At 31.6% G+C, this 25,815-nt stretch overlaps 1 protein-coding gene across 1 annotated transcript in view; it reads left to right on the forward strand.

Annotated features, from left to right (window-relative positions):
* LOC149904157 (uncharacterized) overlaps positions 1-10,849 on the forward strand; it is a 71,089-nt gene extending 60,240 nt beyond the window's left edge. Inside the window, exons 23-28 of the mRNA XM_090107848.1 lie at positions 259-378; positions 1,503-1,651; positions 4,252-4,431; positions 6,138-6,281; positions 6,859-6,948; positions 10,687-10,849. Coding sequence (XP_089963974.1) covers positions 259-378; positions 1,503-1,651; positions 4,252-4,431; positions 6,138-6,281; positions 6,859-6,948; positions 10,687-10,747 — 744 coding nt within the window. The 3' untranslated portion in view covers positions 10,748-10,849. The remainder of the gene's footprint in view (positions 1-258; positions 379-1,502; positions 1,652-4,251; positions 4,432-6,137; positions 6,282-6,858; positions 6,949-10,686) is intronic.
* Positions 10,850-25,815: the final 14,966 nt, after the last annotated feature.

The raw sequence follows: 25,815 nt of genomic DNA on the forward strand, positions 1-25,815 counted from the left end.
CGTGTCGTTTATCTTTTTGTATTTGGTCTAGTTCAGACAATTTGAAGAAGGATTATTTTTTTGTTACAAATAGTTTAGTACTTTTGATGTTTCTTTACAATTTTGTTTGTATAACTAATATAACAATAAAGTATCGTAACGAAATAAAGTGTTGAAAATTTATCTGTGTCCATCTGATTTTTAATTTATTTCAATTTAACATAATATTACCTACTACCTTAAATTTTATAAGTATATTAAATTAATTTAAATAAACAGGTTGGATCCATGTATTCACCACAAAACACATACCGATCGAGCACAACATACCGGCCGATGCACCCGCGATCGCCCACCGCGGCTTTGAAAGACAGATCTTTTCTAGCTGAAGGATCTTACGTAAGTATTGTTAATTTATATGTATTTTTTTGTTTCAGTGTAGTAAATTTAATTTTCAGTTAACTATTCCTATTGCAACTTAATTAATCACCTACCTACGCTTTTATGGATTTGTGATATTTATTAAAAATTAAAAAATTAATGTTTTCAAGACTGATTTTCAAGATGTAATCGTAATTTTTTTATAAAAATTTTCTTTTGTTACATTGTTTGTATGATAATATTTATATATTATTTTTTTTGGATATTCGGTAGATCTAAGTTCTAATGATCGTAAAGCGTATTTTGTATCCCGTAGGGTATCAAATGAACTTTTTCGAAAAAGCTAGTAATAACTTTGCTATTTTCTAATCTAGTATCTTTTACTATATCATTTAACTTTTATAATCATTACCCGAAACATATCATGAATCCATTCAAACCTCAAATATCCACATACATCAAACTAATTAACAATTCAAACTTTCCACTTCAATCAACAGCCGTCTATTTATAATACTCGAATTTGAATAAAGTGCGAACACGTTTGTCGAGTTTCGTACAACATTTGTGTAACTACTACAAATGTTTGTCGATAGAAATTGAACTGCAATTCATAGGGACTTGACTAGCAAGTCAATTGCTTTTGGAATGTTTATAACAAATACTATTATAACTTAATATTATAAATGCGACTATAACTCGACGAGAAGAGACAGACAGACTCTTCTTCACGCCTCAACCAGTGAACCGATTTGGATGAAAATATAGCTTAAGATCTGAGAAAGGACATACTTTTTACATAATACTTATTAATACAACGCTTTTAGTAGCATCACCTGTATGTTCGTATGTAACTGACTTCTTAAGACACGATTCTTACCCAGATAAACGGACAAATTTAATTCAAACTTTGCACAATAATTTCATGAAATTAAGCGTGTTTTTAAGCTATTGCATAGCTTCTATCGCGGGCCTTGAGCGCGGGGACCGAATCCAGAAATTTAGTAACGAAAAACCTCACGCTCCCCACTCCGACGGGCTCGGAGGTGTGGCTTGAAGGCATAGCATGCATGATGCAATAGCTTGACCGCGGCAGTCCCCGAGTGCCACACGTCTTTTTTTACTATTTTAATTATTTATAGATTCGTATAGCGGCTCTAAATGACCCATATCCTGGGAACATGATGACCTCAACGAACCGAACGGGAAGGAACGCAATGAACCAGGCGTGCTACCAACAGTCAAGAACACGGAACGGGTCTAGTAATTTCGTAGCTTTCTTGGCTACTAAGTAAGTATGATTTTTTTTATAACTTTACTATATTATTTTGATATTATTAGAATTTTCTTTTTTCTAGTAAGAGAGCTTTATAATATTTATAGAGCTTTTTATAATATTTTTAATTGGTTGTATTCATTTGAGTTTTTTTATAAATAATTTTGATAAATTGACCAGTCAACTACAATTTAACGCAAAATGACGAAGCGGTTTAATCTTATGTGTTTTATGGTTCTGAATTTTTTTTAATAACCTAAAACAATAATCCTCTCATTGATCAAATAATTTCAAGTGTATTACGTCTATGATATTTTTAAATAATTCTTGATAAATTTTTTCCTAAAGTCCATCTGACTTCTATAAATTCTTCTATAAATATTATTATCTTTCACAAGTGAAGCCATCTGGCAACCACAGCACGCTAGAATAATTTCTAAAACATAATATCTCAATTCTTTAATATGCAATACTATTTCAATAAAGGCGAGTTATTTGTATCTGTTTGTGGCTATCAAAGTTCTTATCCGAAACTTTCCCTATTGTGAGTATAAAATATTAGTCTACGCGATTTCATCAAAGTTTCTTGGCGCTGATTCAAAAGTTACCGCAAATACTTGATAATATTACTAAAAAGCAACAGTTGTTTATTATTAAAATTGTTTTATGCTCGTTATTAAGCGGTCTGAATAACTGTATTGGAATTTTGTTCGATACATTCCCAAATCTACACTATATACTAATATAATATAGCTGAAGAGTTTGTTTGGTTGAACGCGTTAATCTCATGACCTACGGGTCTGAATTTAAAAATTATTTCCGTGTGTATCTAACACTTTATTATCACTTATCTTCTTATATATAAAAATGAATCGCAAAATGTGTTGGTAAGCGCATAACTCGAGAACGGCTGAACCGATTTCGATAATTCTTTTTTTATTATATTCCTTGGAGTACGAGGATGGTTCTTACGTAGAGAAAACATAAATATGTAGCACGGGCGAAGCCGGGGCGGACTGCTAGTCTATAATATAAAAATGAATCGCAAAATGTGTTGGTAAGCGCATAACTCGAGAACGGCTGAACCGATTTCGATAATTCTTTTTTATTATATTCCTTGAAGTACGAGGATGGTTCTTATGTAGAGAAAACGTAAATATGTACCACGGGCGAAGCCGGGGCGGACCGCTAGTATTATATAAAAACGCTATGTTATGTATTATATTATATCATCACGCAAGTTCAATAGGAATGGGGCAACGCGGGTAAAACCACGGGGCACATCTAGTACATTTAAAAAAAATATTCGTAGAGCAACTTTGAAATTTAAGATGCATATAGATTATGACTTAGAATGTTATACTCGCTACTTTTTATCGGATACTATACAAGTGAAGCAGCTGATCTAAGCTATATAGATAAAATGATTGAATTACCCATAACTATTTTTACTTACTTATGCATCGTTTTCATATTTCATCCATCTAGGTTTAAAGTATTAACAACAATGTCTCTTATCTCCTTTTACATATTATAGGATGTAAGTGTAACCTACATAATTATTGTATTCCCGCACTGTTCCTTTAGTCAATCCTATTTATAGACTAGATTGTTAGATTTTATTCAAGAGTATCGTACTCAGACCCTTAAATTATAGGTAAAAAAGGACATCAAGCCAGATAGATTGTGGTCAAGCGCTTCCCTATTCTTAAAAAAAAATTGATTGTCTGTAAAGTCGGTTTACTGACGATAGTTGAACGTGAAACGTCTTAAAGGCCGATTGTGCTTCTTTGTCGCTCGTTCCGCGCTCTCGCTTGCACTTCAAGCCTTACATGGAACGCCTCAGAGCGTGGTAACACCGCATGAGTCATGTTTTTTTCGTGCGGGCAGCCGGCGCTATCGAATTGACGTGAAAAAATCGTGTTTAACATAAGCCAAAGAAAATCGGATGGAATATCCCTATAATAATGCTATATGCTATGCTAAACAGAATCCAATTATTTTGCACTAAAACATTTTCCTAATATTGCAATTTGCATTATGAACAATTAGCAATAACAATAACAAATGGTATTACAATTACATTGTAGTTCCGAACATCAATATTAACGATTTCATAATTATTGTATTACCGCGTATTACGTGATTTAGAAATTTGATTAGATAGAGGCTTTATAATAATTGCTTTGAATAATTTACAGTTGTTGTTTTAATTAAATTATACAAACTGTGTTAAATGTGAGTTCCGAATGCCGCTAATATTAGAAATGTGAAAGGTTAGGTTTGGGTGTTTATTGTTTGCTTATTATATTAATATCGTTTAAGCTTGTACAAATTGACTATGATTACCTTAGGTAGAAATAGTTGATAATTTTATCTGCAGCTAATCATTAAAAATATTAAAATTGATAATTAATAACAGCTTATGTTTCATTATTATTTAATTTATAATAAAAAAATAAACCATTATGCGTTATTTAGAATAATGAACATTTTGTGAAAAAAATAAAATAATTCCACTTTCTGTGAGATCATAAATCTGGAAAGAAATTATGTAAAAAAATGTATTAAAACTTTATTAAAGCTATTTATAATCTTAAAAAATCCATTTTCAGAATTGAAGATTTAATATCAATAGTGAAAAAGGAATCAGACAGACATTTGCCAGTGTTAAATTTAAAGGACGAAGTGCTTTTCAACTCTTGGATGGACATGTTCGACGGTTCCGGAGCTACGCTTGTAACAACGAACATTTTTAGTTTTAGCGGTCAAAATGTTTTTATTGACCCCCATTGGTAAGTTTTTTATGATTGTGAATTTTCAGTAATTCATATAGCTAAAAATTTTCTTTTACGTTTGGCGCCTTAACCTCTGTTTTGTAACAATATCTGTTTAAATGTACCTTGAGAGCTTTGAACAGAACCTTTTGTTCCCAAAAAGGCAATATGTAATGTGTCTAATTACTTTAAATACTAAATATGGGTTTACACTTTACTCTTGTGAGATACTATAGTCCTTTCCACCTAAGATGATTTCTGTGACACATCGATTTTTGACACGTGTAGAGATGTCGGTTACTGAAATCGTATCAATTGTTTCCGATAATCGATAATATTCTATATGGAAATGAAATCGATTTGAATAAAGTACCAAAATTAGTTTTTTCGGCATTTCGCCAACAATTAACTAAGGAAGCTTAGCAAACAACAGCAACAAAAAGTTAACAATAACAATTAGTAAAAATAACAGAATACCACGTAAAGTATCAATATAAAAATACAACTTGTATACAAGGCTGACGCACTCGTACAGACGATTGACTCGATTGACAAACGATCACAAGATGGGCGCCGATTATATGATTTTCCAACTCTATGATTTTTCAACGATCCATTTCATGTACACGAATTGCGTAGGTATTATATTTTTGTGTTATTTTATTTTATTTTTCATTATATTAAACTAAACAATACTGTTTTTGATTTATAAGCTTAAGATGTTTCATTTTTATATTTTTGGTAATAATGCCGCCATAAAATAAAAATATTATGCACTAAAATTATTTTGACTTTTTAAACATAAAATACGTAATTCAGAACACGATGAAGTGTCACAGGAATCATCCTAAATGAAAAGGACTATAGTTACTCATTTATAAGTATAATTTTTGCATTTATAGAAAATACTGGCGGTCCGCCCCGGCTTCGCCCGTGGTACCTACATGTTTAAACTATCCTATCTCTCAAGATGGATCGAACTGCACATGGTGTGCGAATTTTATTATAATTGGTTAAGTGGTTTAGGAGTCCATTGAGGACAAACATTGTGACACGAGATTTATATATATTAAGATAATAACACAATAAGCTGTTCTTTCAAACTAAAAAAACTAAAGTCTCAAACTTAAGTGTAATCGTAGAACATGAAAAACGTACCAAAGAGGGGTCTAAATTCTTCGAATAAATTGTTCAAATCCGTTTCAAAATACCATCGTCTGTTATGGTTTTCTGTATGGCTTTGTTTCTCTTCCCCTTTATTACACAATCGGCTTAGGTAAACAAGCGTAAAATATTATTCGTAAAATTGTGTTTTTTATACGTTTGGTATAAAGCGGGCGTTTTCGTGTATGTGTTTCTTTCATTGTTTCTGTAGCTGGGATTGAATCTCGTATATTTAAATGAGTGTGATATATCTGTGCATTTTTTCTCTGATCAAAATAATATAAGGTTTATAGTATTAAATAGAATGTCTAATGTTTGAGTCACCAATGTATTGATTATTCCTCTTTAAGACAGTTGATATTTTCTAATCCCTATTTTCTTCTATACAAACATACTATAGAAACGCTTGAGCAGTGGTGGGTATCATTTATCAACATGCGCAGATAAATTGAAAAATAAAATTCCTATTGATTTGAAGTCCGAGGTCCTCACTTCTCAACCACCGCTAAATATATATTTTTTTCTAATTACATTTTATTTATTCATATAACATATTTCAGGCCAACAAAAGCAATATGGCACGGGAGTGACGCCATAGGAATTCGTTCGCCAGAAAACTCATGTGAAGAGTGGGAAAGTGACCGCTCAGAACAGTATGGAGCTGCTTCTTCGCTGTTGAAGAATAAACTCTTGGATCAGGAATCGTGAGTTTTATATATATACCTATTACTTCAGGATCCCTCGCCCATTTTTGCACTTGATTACTATCAAGCTAATTTTCCGTTAGTAGCTTTATTTTGATGAGACGCCCAATAATTTCTTGTACGAAACTCTCGATTGTGGTAGCTTACAGAGTTAACAAGGGAAAAATATTTTGATTTGATGGTTCTCAAATATTTATAACGCAATTTGTAGGACAATATGTCTGTTGAATTATATACATATTAACTAAGTGAAAACAAAAAAATCAGCTGGTTAGTAAACATTTATGATGACCTCGTTATCGATACACATTGGAAAGAGGTCCCCTCTTTCCAATGTGTATAATATTTTTTCGAATAATTTAGATAATTATCTTGAGATGGAACAAAAAAAAATTCAGTTAGTAATTAATATCTGGAATACAATCCAAAAATCATTAAAGTATGCCGTTCTTGAGTTACAAGTGATGTTATGTTAATTTGTATGAATTATTGACATGTTATGTACCTAATATAAAAATTATAATTACAAGTGCAATATGATTTATTTTTTATAAATGGAAATTCAAATGAATTTCAGGTGGACATGTGACAACAAATTAATAGTACTATGTGTTGAAGCCACTTCAACAGGACACAGACGTAGGAAACACAGACATACACAACATCGGTAAGTTCTATTTTTTTTTTATTTACCTTTTATATTAGTCTCTAATCTCTATACTACTATAAAATTTCAATTTCAATTATTATCACTGCATGGTCAAAACAAGGTAATACGTAAACATTAATATTACACATACGGTACTCGAAGGACCAAATTTACTGTATGGTGATTACCTACTTCAAAAAAATTGGTTGCCTGTAAAGTCGGTTTACTGACGATAGTTGAACGTGACAACGGCCTATTGTGCTTCTTTGTCGCTCGTTCCGCGCTCTCGCTCGCACTTCAAGCCTTACATGGAACGCCTCAGAGCGAGGTAACGCCGCATGAGTCATGTTTTTTCGTGCGTGCAGCTGGCGCTATCGAATTATAAGACGTTGTCACGTCAAAAAGTGATAAATATACAAAAAAAAAAGAGATTTAGACCGATCAACTTTATCGAACATCAACAAATCTATCACAACCAAACACCTGTATGTTACTTGACTTTACAAAATATACCGAAGCAAAACAGCTATTTTAGACTCACTTTGACCGCATCAAAGAGAACTCACGCAAACGTAGGTTTACTCCCAACGCGTTGAAGTGTATGGGAATCTGAAATTTCCACTATTTATCGAACTATGTTTTGGAGAACACTTATGGACTCACTGATTTTGTTAAAAATGGCTATATAGTGATGTCTTTTTAAGGATTGGGGGGGTAATTAGAAACTGAATATGAGTATCCTAATAACAGGTGTTCAATTACAGAATAAGACTGCCTAAATCATTGATATTTAGGTAGGATTTTATATATCAATTTATAGGAAATTTCTTTAATCAAGACTAATTATGGAGGAATTAGTTTCAGAATATCTTTCTTAGAACAATTTCTATAATTCCAAATTATAATTAATACAGTTTCATGGAAAATGAAGTTAGCATTCTACTAATAAAATTATCCTTCATCATTTATTAATTCTGTAAGAATTAATGAACAATAATACTAATGAACAAAAACCCTTCAATTCATTTTAGGATCGAAATGATTCCCTTGCCCATACATATTCCATTTAATACACTCCCATTAAATGTAACAACATAAAATAATTTGCATAACAATCCGCTTACAAATACAACTGTATTTATTGATTAAACGTTTCATATGTAACAAAGTACGTTAAGTAGTAATTATCTGATTTGTCGGTTCAATTCGTAATGAGATTGCGTCCACCGCAAATACGTGTTCATTCATTTTAACCCAGAAATATAGCTAATTTATAACTGCTATACAATTCACATTATTTTTGGAGTGATCAGTTTCGATTAATGTTTACTGGTCAATAATTATTTTGTAGCGTGTGTTTAAATTGAACATAATAATATAAATGCTAGTAACAAATAGTTGGTTATAAACAGTTGTAGGAATTCTATGTAATGAAATCGTTTAGCATAAAAAACGTATAAGCAAACAATACATTTTAAAAAGGGAGATAGCGATCTCTATCAGGTAACGCTTAATATAGAAGAAACAAAATAAAACCTGAAGAACACCAAATGATCAAAAACAAGGAATACTTAATAAAATATTCAATAACTAGATTTCCGCCCGCGGCTTCGCCCGCGTTTTCAAAGAAAAACCCGCATAGTTCCCGTTCCCGTGGCATTTCCGGGATAAAACCTATGTGTTAATCCAAGTTACCTTCTATATATGTGCTAAATTTCATTGTTATCGGTTCAGTAGTTTTTACATGAAAGAGTAACAAACATCCATACAAACTTTCGCCTTTATAATATTAATAGGATGTTCTACTAATAAATACAAACTCAAACTCGACGGTACCAATTTGTGCCGGGTTGTGACCTATAACAAATTTTATATCTCAAAATATATCGAATGGGTAACTTTGTAGATGCACTTATTAGTTGCACTCACCTTTGCATAAATGAAATGCTGGTTTAGTAAAATGCCATTTTCAGTATATTGGTGATTCCTTAGAATCTGGAGCTTCTTTTATGATGCAGATTCAGCAAGAAAAGCAGCTAATTTTAGTAAATTTGACAATACTTTCATGGCTCCTATTGATAATTTTATTACTAGGGAGATGTATTTTAACAAAGACTAATAATCATAATAATAAATCCTAACACTTAACTTAACACTTAACATTAAGGGGGCGCATAAAGCAAAATAACCAATCTTCTATTAGATGATACGTGTAATATGCAAGACCAAATCTAAAAAATAAAATATATATCAAACTAGATGATATGTTCAACGATTCTGTTTAATCAAAAACATAAAATATTAAAATTGACTCGATAAAAAAAATCACCAAGTTAGCTCTAATTTTCACACTTTTACGTTTTCTACTTGACATGGTAATACTTATTATGATTTTTTTTTCGTAAACAATTATATTAAAACATTTGCAAGATATTTGTCAGAGCATTTTGTGTAATTACTTTTAGTTTTGGTTTTATCTGCGATAAACCACTTTTATCGTGACAAAATCAAACGTTTATCTCGAGAAAAAAAGAGCGCCAAAAAAATAAAGTGTGAAAATTAGAGCTAACTTGGTGATTTTTTTTTATCGAGTAAATTTTAATATTTTATGTTTTTGATTAAACAGAATCGTTGAACATATCATCTAGTTTGATATATATATTTTATTTTTTAGATTTGGTCTTGCATATTACACGTATCATCTAATAGAAGATTGGTTATTTTGCTTTATGCGCCCCCTTAAGCTTATTCTGAAAACATCAGTAAAAAGGGAGGCCATTTTCAACTTAATTTACGCTTTGTTTAATGAGTTCTAATGACAATATTTTATACCACTATTGTGGCAATACTAAATCAGTTCCAAACCCCCCTACAATTTAACAACACAGAATACAAACATTCTTGAAAGATAACGCTAGTCATTTTAACTAATTAGGCTGTTTTGGCATCATTTGTTGCTTAGCAACAGGTTGCTAGCTCATTACTAAGGATATCCTTGAAATCATCCCGCATTACACTCCCAATATTAATTGCGTCTAATACTTTTATGTAATATCTTGTATCAGTATTTAATAATAATAAAGCGTACTTTATTCCATAACTTACAAATTTACATTTCACGGTTTGAATGCTCATTCTAACCACACTATGTCAAATTCTTTTAGTGTAAACAAACGTAGAGCATTTTTTCGTTGTTCTTAGTGCGTTCGAAAAGATTCTATGTAATGTTCTAATACTGAACAACACTAAATACGAGTTTTCGTTCACACTAAGATCACGAAAGAATGCTCTTGCTCTAGTTCTAACTCTATGTTAGTTTGATGTAAATGCACCGTCAAATGATGTTAGTATTATTAGTATACTAGCGGTCCGCCCCGGCTTCGCCCGTGGTACATATGAAAAATAGATGTTGGCCGATTCTCAGACTTACCCGATAGGCACAGAAAATTTCATGAGAATCGGTCCACCCGTTTCGGAGGAGTATGCAGACTATGATGCAGACTAACATTGTGACACGAGAATTTTATATATAAGAAGATTATGCTAGTTAGTAAGTGTATGATTGGTTGATGAGTATGATTATATATTTAGTTGAAGTATGAATCTCGTTTCAGTAAAGGCCTCCTCCATTTTCATCCACAAATTGATATTCTTTATATATCCAAACCTTCCCTTCCCAATCCTTCCCTACAATATCATTACCCCACATTTATCAGTACTTATAAATATTTTTTTAATATTGTTTTCTAATTTCAGGTCTCAAATATACTCAAGACAGTATGTGGCTCAGCGGCAGAAACAAGTACCAGAACATTAACTATATTAAAACGTAGTATTATAGTTTTAAGATATTTGTAAATATTCCTTCTTTGTAGCATCGTCATCGTCAGGTTGTTATACGATTTAAATGCATTTTGTTTTTTCAGAAAAAGTTCTACTTCTTTTTTTATTTAAATCATTGATTTTTACACAAACATTTACTTAAGTTTTGTGTATACTTAATAATTTAAGTATTTAATATTATTTTACTTGAGTTATTAATTTATTTTTAGTTTGCATTTTTACTGTTAAGAAGTTATTAGGGGCTATGATTTTTTTTACGAACGGACTAAAAGCTTCCATGAGTCACTAAGTCAGTAAATGTAAGAAACAATAATTATCATAAGAACTTTTGTATTTAAAGTGATAAATAATGTAAACTTTAATTTATGTATTGTGCCATAAACAGTGTTTTACATTTTAATTGATACATTCACGTATATCAAAAGTGAATAAATAAAAATTATTGATTTTACTTCTGTTGTTTCATTGTATGTTATTTCCACAGAGTAGTTCTAGAAAAGTAAAATAATGTGTCTTCCTTAAGGCTGCTTACGGCCTTGTTCTGCGATAAACCTAACCTAACCTTGTAATAATTTTGTTTGCTAAAAATCTAAATCTGTCTATATGTATATGTCTTATGTCAGTGAAAACAAATTACCATTATTCAAATCATTAATATAAACGTATAACTAAAAGCCATAAATTAATTTCGAGTGCAAGTAAAAAAAGCACACTACATAATACGAGTATAAACTTATAAATTGAATAAAAAGTTTACGGCACAGCGAAGGCAAAGGTTCAACTCTTCACTATTATTACTTTTTTTCTGTGCAAACTATAAAATATCATCACAATATAATAAATCATATCCTTATCTCAAACGAAACTATATTTAAACATATAATACATTTACATACTATGAAAACTTCATTTGCAATAAGACTGTATGAGTGGCTTAATGCTCTTGGACGTTCAGCACTTACCGTGAGATTGCGATTTCAAGAAGTTGAAAACCTTTTTAAATTTCTCTGGTATTGGAGGATTTAAAATACTTTCGTCTTACAAAGACTTTTTCGGTTGAGTTTTTTTAAAACTGTTTTGTTACATATATTTTAATAATAATAGAAGATTTTAATGTGATATCATAAATAAAGAAAATTTGTTTTTCATTCAGCTTACGCCATTTAAATTCTTAATAATATTTCCAAATCTATCACGACACCTCAGGAAAAGTTCATCCTACCGTATAGTTATAACAAGACACAACACAAAGACTTAAAAGTGATGAAATAAAGAAAAAGAAATTAAATTTTATTTGCACTAATAATTACATAAACCAGGTACTAAATCTTTACCAATATTAATTAAAACATCAGATACGCAATCAAAGATCAAGCAAGAAGATTGAAACCCATACCAAATACAACATAAAAATGTAAACACACAATATATCTACTATATCCCGCAAAAAATATTGAAACGAAGACACCGCCAAAAGCTATAAATAACACAACATAAACGGGGTCAAAATGACGTTTCCGAATAGAAAAAGAGCCGCCGTTTCTCTCCATATATTACGAATAATGCCCCACTATCATGTCTTTCAAACTAAACCGCACCGAGTTCTGAGCTTGTTACGCGATACAACAATTGTCGGACATTTTAACTTCGCCGCCGTAAACAGAAAGTATAAAGCGGACTTAATGTTGTGTAAAAAATGACTGAAAAAGCGACGCAATTCAAGCCGGAATAAAATTTAAAAGGCGCTTTTATAGCGATCGTTAAGAATGAAAAAGTTGTACATTTTGGGAATAGGTAACTGATGTTTTCCGGTTTATGGGAAATTGGAAATCTTGCATTTTTATAGCTTACATTTCATGGGTTCGATAGTAAATAAAAACTCATTCTACAAAAAATGCTTTAGTCTATCAGTCAATTATGTATTTCCTATCTTCTTCGAGATTTGTTTTGAAGACTTAGCAGCAACAATTAACATAAAATCCAGAATAATTTTGAGTTTCATGCAGTCTTGTGGTATTAACCGTAACTAGGCATAGCATCTTTAAACGGCTAGTATATCAGGAAGGCGAACACATTCACTTACTGTTAAAGACAGGACAATTACTAAGACCGGCTACAATTGGCAACAGACGAGAGTCCAATAATCCTAAATTCTACAGGTTGATTGACCGGTTGTGTAATCTTAGAGCTTACTACTTGCCAATGAGGAGTCGATAATATAGTTAAATCGAAGATAAACACTATCAAAATATCAGTCAAGATACTAATCCATACTTATATTATAAATGCGAAAGTAACTCTGTCTGTCTGTCTGTTACTCAATCACGCCTTAACTACTGAACCAATTTGCGTGAAATTTAGTATAGAGATATTTTGATACCCGAGAAAGGACATAGGATAGGTTTTATCCCGGAAATCCTACGGGAACGGGTTTTTCTTTGAAAACGCGGGCGAAGCCGCGGGCGGAAAGCTAGTCACTTTATAAATGTGAAAATTTCCATTCGTTACTGATTCCCAAGTCAAAAAACTAGCATTGAATGATATATAATAAGGTTAAAAATGTTCTGTCAGAGTTTCCATAAAATGGATCACTAATGTAGACATTTTATCAAGGCAGTATCCCGGGTCCCGACATGTGAAAACTCGTATGTAACAAGGGAGTAGTTTACACCCGAGTACGCAAGCGAAAAATGCTTTATTCGACATTTACGTTGCATATATTTTTGTAAGTTTTTCGCTTGGTGAGTTAAAAGTTTATAGCTTCAGTTATTTATATATGTGGCTATAAACTTCGACAACATAATGTGAAAAATTTTCAAAACTTGCAAGCACTGAGGTAAGAAAGATTTTCGTTAAAATAAAGTAAGTGTGTAACTATAAAACGATCACTATGATTCTTCATAGAATCACCAAATGTTTTATGCTTACGACGAGTTTTTGGTACTTACTTCAAACTCAATTGGAACAATAACGCAGTATTGATTACTGTGGTCAGTAAATTTATCGACAAATACTCTTACTCTGAAAACAAAAGAGCCCTATAATCCTGCAAGTTTCAAATGGTCCTCATCGAGTCGAAAATCCGGCAATTTTTCTCAAGTGAGAACTGCACAAAATACGAGTTCCTATAGTAATGCTGGCTGGCTGTATTCCAGCCCCCAATCTATTAACAATACTCTGTTACATTAGGAAACATAAATAGGAGCCCGACTATTATCTGTTCGTTAACGCTTCGTTAGGCTAACTGTTTGTACGTTTAGCTACAATCCGATATAAGAACCGAAATGCCAGCATGTTCTTTGTATTATTTTGCGGCTTACGAATAATCGAATCCCGCTAAATGTGTGCAATCTAAATGGTATTGCTATGCTTGCTTTTACTGGATTAAATCCTTGTTCACATCCAATTTACGTTTAGTTTAACAATTTGTGTTATTAAAATTAATTTAAAGGTGTATATGAATATACTATTTGTTTGATAGTACAAGGCCTAGTTACATGATTCAATTTTAAAACGGTATTTTTAACTAAACGAACATGACTCGGACCATTCTTTAGTTTAATGTGATGATAATTAAATTTTATAACAAAAAACAAGCTTTATTCTTTAATCATTGCTATAAAAAACCCTTAAAAATACCGCTAGTCATTTTCTTAAAGATTCTCCTTAAATGAGTATATTTTGAAATGTTTAATCGAGTGAACTCATATCAAACAATTAGCTTTAGAAAGGTAAGAAAATTCTAAAACAAAACAAACGGCAAATAAATTTAGCCACACTAACACAATGTAGCCAACTGAGTCTGTGAAAGCATAATTTGATTATCCTTCTGAGATATTTGATATTGCGTCGTCAAATGCTCTTTTGGCTCCTATTTCAGTAACTGGATTCAAATTTACGAGAAATAATGGCCTCCTTGTGCAGCAAAATAAAAGTAACTTTAGTATTGTATGAACTGTCAAATAGAATAAGGTATAATGGTATAATATTGTTTGATAGGCATATCATTCTAAAACAGATTTAAATAATTTAGAAGTAATCCCGAAATTAGTGTAGATGTTGTGTGTTAATCTTTCTCTGAAAATGTACTTGAATAAAATTTGGAATATAAATATGTAGATACAAACTATAGTCCGGACATCGGTTTCTTCTTTTCATCTAATTATCACGCGAATCTGAGGATTGTTATTTTAACATGATAAAAAGAGAATAAAAATAGAAAGAGAGCATAAATACCTTTGCGGCATAATAAATATTATTATCTTTGTCAGAATATTATTTTGAAACAAGGAAATTAATTAAAAATAAAGAGTATTTCATCCCATAGCAACAAATCTTCAAACCCGCATAAATAACTGTTTTAAAAGTAATTAATTTTAACATTACACTAGGCAAATTTACCAGTAGTATGTTAACGCCTAAGTCTGATTAACAAGTTTGACAACATAGTATCGTGTAATAAGCCCTTAGGGTCAAGAACTTAATTATACTCGGGAAGTTTCAGCCTACATAGTTGTTAGCCGATGAAAGATTTATAGATAGTAAATAGATAACAGCGAGGGTGTTAATTAATTTATATAATTTAATTGAATATAGACGTCGTAATAACTTAATTGAGAATCGGAGATTTAGTAGAAATAGTCAAGGTGACATTGTCGCTGGTGACTTTGCCGTGTTTCTTTGTAAAAATACAATTTTAATTCCATGATTTTATAGATCTTAGGTCGCAGACAGACACAGTTGTTTATTGTTTGATATCTGGCAACGAAAAATTAACTTAGGTAGTTCAATTTACACAGTAACTAATAACAGGCGCTCCACTCTATTATCGAAAAGTCTATGGTTCAGTGGCCTCAAAAAATTACGAATATACGGGTGTTCTTTCCGTTCCTTTTCTTGATCCACGTGAAAACTGTGATGAGTGTCATTTAATTATAGATATTTAATTTAATTTATATATTAAAACGCTCGTAATTAAAACGTAACCGTCTACGTTAACTAAAGACTCACTTACTGAGCATAAGCTACAACCATATTACAATCAGATAGTGCAAAATGCATGTAACAATAATTATCGCATCGCAACCGGCCAGCCGAGTTACAAGCCTGTTAATAAACAGTTGTATCATTTGTTCAACGCTACCACTTCTTTTTCACTGTCACTCCTGTTAACTCTCGGAGACTGAAATAAATTACGACGCAATTACAGCTGTATCAAGAATTGTCGTTTAAATAAAGGAATTATTTTTGGTGATTCTGGTGATATAAATAGATGCTTGCGTAGGAAGTTATGAACTCTTTTATCCTTTGTATAGTGAAAATAAAATAACTCTACAAGAAGCCAATATTATATACATATAAGTACTACTACACTACACATTATATATATTTTATAAATATTGGTAGACTTAACCACTCAGCTCTATCCTCTGACAAAAATAATTTATCGTATATTACAAATATTAATTAATCATTTTCGCATAATGAGCACATTTACAAGGTTACCATGCCACATTAATCAACATTAGCATTAACATCAAGTAGGACTTTTGAGTAGTACCTACCTTTACTTAACCGCCATACAACTGGCCAACAATACAAATATAGTGTCCACAATACAGAGTAAGGTTTGCACCAAATAAATTCATGTCCAGTGGTCGACCCTGCAAGAAATGGATGACATTTCAAACGGGTGTGGGTCGTACATCAAAGGACGTTCAGCCGTGAGGGATGCTGTAATATCCGCTAAGGAATTGTATGCCCGTTTCTATCGAGCTTGTAAACTGAATATCTGTTTGTTTTAGTTTGATTTGCACATTTAAATCTATCTGATTATGTTTTCAAGACTACCGTGTTTCAGGGTTAAAAGTTGTTGTTCTGAAATTGATAGTGCAATGTCAACTTTTCCGCAATGTAGTAATTGATAGAACTATTATTATGAGATGGTTCAGATGTATTTTATATCAACTTCAAAAACTGTTTGATCTATTGATTTCATTTCTAGTACAATTATGTGATTACTAAAAAAGTACTGCTGACTATAAGAAAATATCCTATCCATCATTATAGGTATACTGAAAATTTATAATATTCAGAAAATCATTTACGAAACAGAATCCAGAAAGATACATTAAAAGCAATACACGTAACAGGATCATAAAATACCATAAGGAAATTAAGGTAAGTAAAATATTGCGCGCTACAAAAGCGTTCAAAACATAATATATTAAAGCGGTAAAATTTGCGTTTCCCGTAAACGTTTCTACAAATAGGGTCCTTAAACTTTTTTCATATTTTATGAAAGTGGAGTGTGATCGCAATAGAAACGAACAGGCCCGACTTTCAAAAAGTTTTTTAATATAACCAACCGCGACATAATTTCTGGCTCATTTTGGCTCATACGGGTGAAGTTCTCTTGGTTGATACGGATTCATTTATAACACAATACATTACCAAATTGTACAATAATAAAATAAGCTTAATTAAAATCCTTTCAAAATAGAATTGTTTATTTTTCATTCAAGTATGGTTTGACTACATATTATATCGGTATGTTTTATTTTGGTTTTAATTTGATTACAATCGAATCGAAGCTTATCTTGATGTATCGTGTAGATTCTCAGTTTTGTATAGATAAGTACAAATCATAATACCATCTTGTAACGTTAGTTAGTTTAATAAAAATTAAAAAAAAATATGATTCCTTGCAATTTCTTAAATAAGTTAACCAGCATTCGTTAGCACATAATCACACATAGCATCTGTTAGTGAAACAGAAACGTTCATTCGCCATAAGCTTGATTGTTAGGTTATAAGCGTTTGGAACGCTGTGTTGGCGCAATTCCAACATTGTTAACTGACGCCGCAAAAACCTTCCGCTTTTTGTTTACCCTGCGGTGATTAGCGGAACTCTGTAAATTCAGGTAACACTCGCCTATCTATTTTACGGTAAATCCTACTACGGAAAAACCACGTAACTCCGCTGGGACAATTTGAGTTACGATTGCAGTTTAGTAAAAAGACAGTAAGGTATTACTTTCCATGTAAATTATTGTGGCAGAAGACGAGGTTTATAGGCGCAAGTATATCGTAAATAGGGTGATAATGTTGGACGGTTTGGATGGTAATGAACGATTTGGGTTGGACAGACATTTGTTTTATAATTTACTTGTTAAACTCGGGTAACATCATGATACCCGATATATATAGAGTCATTATAGAGTATTATATTAATTTATATAGAGACTTCACAAGATTTCTTCACATGGTAAATAAAGTTTACATAATACAAATACAATAGGGATAAAAATTTATTGCGGATAACCTAGGTCATAAAATGCTACCTAAATTCCGATCTTATTATGATTATGTTAGTGCCTACGTACCCTACACGAAACACGTAACCAAAATATGAACATCGGAATAGTTGTCGTGAAAATTTATATTTACGACTTTTTTCCATCATCTAAAAACATTTCGGTACTGAGAAAACAATATTCCACGGCAATTTTTCGTGGAAATAAATTCTCCATAGACCACTAAAATAATACAATACAATATTCAAAGTATAGTAATAAATTTGAACACTATATCGGAATTCAATATGCAAATAGCGAAAAGAAAATCGCTGGGGAAAAATAAGAAGAAGGGTGGAACAAAAAATATGATAATCAAACGAAGTCGGGCGTAATAACAAATTTCTTAAATCTTCGGTCAGTTCTACGAAGCTCGGTGAAAAGTTGATTGATTCTGTTGCAGATTGAAATTTTATTGTATATTTTTGAGAATATCGATAAATAAATACCTATTGCTGCAAACTTTGAGATAATCTACGAATGGTATTCGTTCTCACTATATTTGCATTTATACGTTCTCATTATATTGCCGGTTGGACTTACCTATTTTTTGTCGTGGAAAAAACTTGAAAAGGGTGAAATAGGGAGTGGAAATTATGAGGAACCGCTGTCACACGATAGCAGGTGCACGCGAACAAACCCTGGTAAAAAGACTAATTTATAACATGTTCACTATAATATATAGGTAGTTATAATATTATATAAGAGTCATTTCATATTTTGAGAACTTGCCTTAGTAGTCAGGTGATAAATGGTCAAACTATATCATGATTTTTCAAAGGTCTTTTAAAAGAAGTCTAATTGAATAAGTTTTAAGTACATCTCCTATTTTATACTAAAAGTCTCTTATAGAGCCGAATCATTTCTATGAAATACAGAACAATGATCGTAAAAAATATATCATTACGGGTTTTCGTATTGAATTTCATTGTAAGTTAAAACGTGACGACTGAAAATGGCCAAATTACAAGGGTCTAACGCCATAGCCCATTACGGCGATCGTTCGAACTAAAAACCGAAACATTAACAACCAAATTGTAATTAATTTGCGAGAACATTTGTTACGGCTAATGATTATGGTAGTAATTACCAGGTTTTCATTTGATTTTATTAAGAATTATTGCTGTTGAAATCTTAGTGCCGAATCTATACGGTATTTTGATTCGTACATTGCGTTATGCAAGCATGATTTGATATGATGAGGTGATTAGGATAGTGTGTATTAGAAAATTCTCAAAGCTTTTAGCCAAAGTTTATAATTTTATTAATTTTTCACCTCTTATGTATAAACAGTTTTAGTTAATAATCTACTTTCAATGAAACATATACACATGGGGTACACTTTCCTCAATGTGCGATTTAGGCGCAATGCATATTTAGGTAGAACTACTTGTACAATGTATCATGCGTTCTTCATATTTTTATTACAGGCATCTCATAAATATATTTAAAAATATGTTATGACGATTCAAAAGAGCTTCAAGAAGAAGTCTAATTGAACAAATATTTGAGTTTGAGTTAATTGATTTTTCAAATCATTGCCTCCTTTTCACATACTTACTTCTCAGTATAAAACTAGTGCTACTACAAGATTCTTATAATAAATCATACTTACACATTGTCCATTCATTAGCGCAGGTGGGCCAAGCTTAAGGTATTGGTCCAGAGGACAGTGATTGATGTCCCAGTACATGCTGCGTCCATTTGGGACCGATTATAGCAAACGTTTTAACTTAAAATGGTTAGATATTTTGATACCTAGGTTTATAAGTAGAATATGTAGTAGTATACCTAATATACACACACAGAATAAAATAATTACACATGAAGATTATAATATTATTTACTAGAAAGTGAGGAGAGATTGTTATAAAAGGGCAAGAAATTAATTAAGATTTGACAAATTCATTGATTATTCAGAATCCTCAGATGGTATTACAGCAATATTTTTTAAATTCCAAACATTCTACTAATCTTAGAAGCTAAAAATCATCAATAAATTATTATAAGACAAAAATGCTTATATACTTAGTAATTATATAATTATTTATTGTGAGTGTTGTTTTTAGATACACTTCTATGGCACACGCTTTCCTCGGCCAATGCCACGTATACACTGACCGAGCTACTTCACGAGGCTTCTCGCTCTGTGGAGACCTGCCTTATAATAAATACGTTCATACAAATAACCAAAATTATACAACTGAATATGAATAGACCATAATTTTTTTCTAATTTTACCATACCATCATTTATCAATTTTCCGTTTCATATAATTTATTAATTTATTTAACGCCGCTCTACAAAAGACATAAAGAGATCATCCGAAACCCTAAATGTGGTACAATCCATATTATTTGTAACAAAGGAAATTACCAATAATAGGAAAATGGTTCATGTAATATTTCTATACGAACACAATGGAAAGAGTTTCGCTAATAAGGCCTTTCTGTTTCGTAGGAGGTACAAATTGATTGTATTTTGTAGCTAATTTCTGTGAAATATGGTTTAAAATTAATTCAGAAGATGTTAGTTAATTATAGCGTTATAATCATTGCTGAAAAATGTTCAATCAATTTATCAATTTCAGGTACTTATATGACGATAAACTTACCTACGTTAAATTTTCAATACGAACAATCAAGCATACTTTTGTCATAAAAATACAACAACACATAAAAATCTTATAAAATCAACTCAATAGGAGTTTACTGTTTGAAAACACTGGTTTTAAAACAACAATTACAAAATTATTATTAATTATTATTTCCTTCAGACTAATATTAAAATCAGCTTACAGAAGTTTATGCTTTAAAAACACTGATTTAATAACTCCAAATGATTTTTATTACTATCAGTTCTTAAAACGGAATTGGCCCATACGAACCCAGCAAAAAATCCAATATTTTGCCAGTTCCACTACATAACTCTTACGAATTACCCCAATTTCGAAAGAAGATCGTTTACGTGCCCTTTAATATACTTCTTATGTCCCCGAGGTAGGTGAGAACACTAGAAAGTTCGATTTATCCATGTCAAGCCGTGGAAGGTAGACATCTTTAATTCCACACTCCATTTAAAGTTACATGTTTTCGCAATACCTATGTACATTTTCATTGTGAGAAGATAAATTGTGTTCTAAACAAATTAAGCGCCTGCATATGAAGTAAATTGATGACATTTCTTACAGGTATAGAATGAAGATAATTTAGCGATAAGATTTAAAATATAAAGAGCTTAGACCTTACCTACTTGAACAAACTTCATAAAATAATATAATAATTTGTGAATTCATCCTTCTAATTCTATTATTATAAATGCGTCATCTAACTAGATAATATTACAGTCCCTAAATGCGAAATTTTGTCAGGATGGATGGATGTTTTAAATTATGTTTGTTAGTCTTTCACAGAAAAACCACAATGATGGTTCACAATGATGGAAAACCACAAAAGAAAAACCACAATGATGGCACAATTCGTAATCTTATGCTTACGTACCTGAATAACGCATATTAAGCTACACCTTGATTTTTCCGAGGATGAATCCATGCGGAATAACTAGTTTTATTTTATATAGCTAACTAAGTATTACACGTGTAGGTAAATACACGTAGAAAAATAAATAATGAATTAACATCTGTGTACCGTATCCACACTCAAGTTATTTAATTTATAAGACTAGTTTTCCGAGAATTCTGCTAATGTTAATATCCGAGTTTAATCGTAACTGGTGTACACTAATTCACGTTTAATTAAGTCGTTCATTACCAAAACAACCTGTACTAACGAATAATAACTGGACTATTTACGAATGGGATACATTATCTAGCTGTAATATATTTGAAGATCCTTCTTCCCTACTTAATTAACTTAATTATAATAAAATACAGGAATAATGAATTCGTTCAATTATGGTTTAGTGTCTTCTATGTGATATAAAAAGTAAATGTTGGGCATATGGCCACAAGGCAAATTAAAAAGAAAAATAATAGAATAATTAATTTTTTTTTGTTACAAAATATACTACACATGCACACAGACATATACACACACTAATAAATGACGTTATTATAATATTATATTGTACGACCTACAAACACTATCAAAAATTGAAAAAGCAAAGCATTTTCTTTAAAAACTTATAACGACGTTCGGATCAAGGATTTTGAATGCTCAATCTATTAACATTTTACAAAGAAAATTACGACACTTCTCTTAGCTTCTCTATCCAGGCGGCAGGTGCTAAGGTAAAATTAAATTGAATGAAGGTACCCTTAACCGTTTTAATTAACTGCAGCGTAAAATGAAGCGGAAATTCCCGTATGGACTTTGCACTCGAAATTACGCTCTATTAACCAAATTACGAACAAAACATTATTATGATTAAATCAAAATATTTTTTTTAAATGGGCGCGCGCGATTTTACAAATTTTTGAGTAAATACAAAAATCATACTACAACAAAAATGCTCTTTATCTATACATATAATAAAATCGTAGGAAAGTCAAAACTGTACATTGAATATTTTTTTAAAAGAATACATAATCCATGATCTATAATCGATATAGAAGCCAAAAACATAGTTTTTAGAATTTTTGTCTGTTTGTCTGTTTGTCTGTTTGTCTGTTTGTCTGTATGTTTGTCCAGGCTAATCTCGAAAAGTACTGCATAGATTGACTTCAAATTTTGCATGAATATTACTAACAGGTTGGGTGAGGCTTTTTTAAACATATTATCATGCTATTACCTCCGGGGGAGGAGCTGTGAACCTTTTTTTTTCTTACGTATTCCGTGTATTACGACAGCGTACAATCTAAAGACTCATGTTTAAATGTTGGTTTCGAGTGAGCCATGCTATTATCTAGCTTTACACAATAAAAACTATGTCATTTACGTAATTTGGGCAGAGAAACAGTTTAATGAATTTATTTTAGTATACAAATTTGAAACAGCGCCATCTATGAGATTTCGTAAAAATCAAATCAATTTACATGTTAACACTACTGGACACAATGTTAAAAATTAATAATTTAAATATAATTATGTTATTTATTTATTTAACTCTTTAACCCATATCTTCCCTTCCCTATAAGGTGCGCTTATAATTCGTGTGAACTGTGAATATACTACATTTTTAAAAGTGAGGGTAGATGTTTATTATTTTAAGTCAAACTAGACACCATTACAGTTAATCTAATATTGATTGTGTTCATTGGTTACATTTTTAAAAATCTTCGTGTTTTAAAAATTCGATAACGAGGCGGGACTCGAACCAGCATTCTTTAGTGGTCGAATTTTTTCTATTCTTTATAAATTTATTGTTTATGAATTTATATTTATAAACAATAATACAAAAAGGTTAGTTCGTTGATAATTATTATTCCTTCATCATTTACATGTTGTAAGTAAAAATATACTTTGACTGTTAATACTTTTGTTCAGTATTTACCTGTATGATTATTGCTTGGTAATAAATATATTTTCATGTCGTATACCTAATTAAAAACATAAGTTTGATGTGAAACTAACTGGATTTATTTTTACACACTCACAGTCTTATATTTTGTGTTAATGTTAAAATAGTATTAATAGTGTAAAGCATAATATTTTTTCACAATTAAAAATATTTCCTTTTTTTGATGGTGTTGGCATCGAATTAAACCGCGCTGTCGTTTCGTTCACAAAAAGTGAAGTTATGAGGACCGAATATGTAGCCGCCTCAACTTACGGAAACGAGAGTAACCTGCGTTGTCTGTTAGTTATTGTATAGTCGAATTTAACGTTACATGGAAATTGGCATCTAATTATATGTATAATACTTATATTAAATCTGTAGAGGTCAATTCTGTACATGAAATATATTTCCTAAATAACTATCACGAGGTGATTAGGGATCGACACTGACGCCAAAAATTTTTGTCCGTCTGTCTGTCTGTATAACCGTTATAGAAACAAAAACTACTCGACGGATTTAAACGAAACTTGGTACAATTATTTTTCATATTCGTGAGCAGAGCAGTAACTCCATTTTTAAGCTTTCGTCGCGTGTGCAACCTTAAGGGTTAAAGCTACACAGAAATCAAGTATGAAAGAAATGTTCTCCATATTATATAAAAAATATCTCCCGACATCATAATTAATGTCTATCTTTTATGGTTGAGCTTAGGAGTTCAAAGCTTTCTGATTATATTTGTCTACTAGCTGTGCCCGCGACTTCGTCCGCGTGGAATAGTGACTATGGGACCTATGACCATGGGCTCAGGGTGGGGCAACAATAATTGTTTTTATTTTCATGCTTCCACTCCCACGCCCACTCCCAGGCCCACGCCAACGCCCACGCCCACTCCCCTTCACAATTGGTACCTACCAGATCAAAGCCAGGGTAAGCGCCCCACCCAGCCCCACCGTGGATACGCCCATGCTGAATTACTACTTAACATACAATTATTGAGTAAATACGTACTACTATAAATAATTAAAAGAATTGGTATTAAAATTTCTTACTAAACTGAGCTAAAAAACTTACGTACCAACTTATTAAAGAAAATCAAGAAATGAAATGCCTAACCTATACCAAATAGTTACTACATAATATTGTAATTAAAAATTATGATTAGTATATAATATCGAAAATCAAAAAAGAAATGCCTAACTAATTCTACGTAAAATTTATTTTAAATTATGTCATATTATTTTTTAGGAACCAGGGGGGGAGAGGAGCAAATTCTATTTCCTTCCTTTCTTAAATGGATGTTTTTAATAATGTATGGTGTAGCCACTGATCAGCTTAATCGATAGGTACTCAATTTTTATCAAATCCAGCAACAAATCCAAATTAGATGTTTCCTGTCTCACGCACGTAACTAAAGGCTGAGGAGAGAGAGACGTAACTTAACCGTTTAGACGAAGAAAAGTGTATAGAAAAAGGAATAAATAATTTCATAAACATCCCAACGATCTTTAAAAATAAATTATTATATCATTTTTTTCATTCCCACTTTTACCCCTATGTAGGTATAATAAGTGGATGAACCGATTTCGATACAATTTATCTAAGAACCAGCGCGTCGGAAAATATGCTGTCTAACAAAAAAAAGCCGCATCTAATTCGGTTTACCTGTTAGCCAGCTACGGTGCCATAGACAGACACACACACACACACACACACACAGAAATACATAGCAGTCAAACACATAACACCCGTCTTTTTGCGTCGGGGGTTAAAAATATAATACGACATAATTTAAAGGACATTTTGTGTGGAAAATTTACCTATTAGAAGTAACCATAATGTTAATTTGACCCCGCCCCCCCTACTACCTCAGCTTACCCCCAAACCCTTGGGGAATTTTGATATGATCATCTGGACATGTAAAGGAATAACTGTAGCGTATAACAGATAAATTACGTTTTATCGTACACTGTACAGTGTACAATAGAATGCCTTAGCAAATGTTCGCCGTGATTACTTATAAATTGTCATAACTTTTTTATTTATGAACCGATTGACATGAAATAAACATTAACTGTTAAATGAACATTACCACAATACATTAGTGAAATCCGCATCTAAATCGGATAAGCCGTTTCTGAGATTAGCGTGCACAAACATACAGACAAACAGACAAAAAAAATTTTAACTACAGTTTTGGGTTCAAGATCGATTTAATAATAACACCTGCTAA

The sequence above is a fragment of the Colias eurytheme genome, chromosome 12, assembly GCF_061535395.1.
Source record: "Colias eurytheme isolate Ceu_HAF_F1 chromosome 12, ilColEury1 Martin Lab GWU primary, whole genome shotgun sequence".
Lineage (NCBI taxonomy): Eukaryota > Metazoa > Arthropoda > Insecta > Lepidoptera > Pieridae > Colias > Colias eurytheme.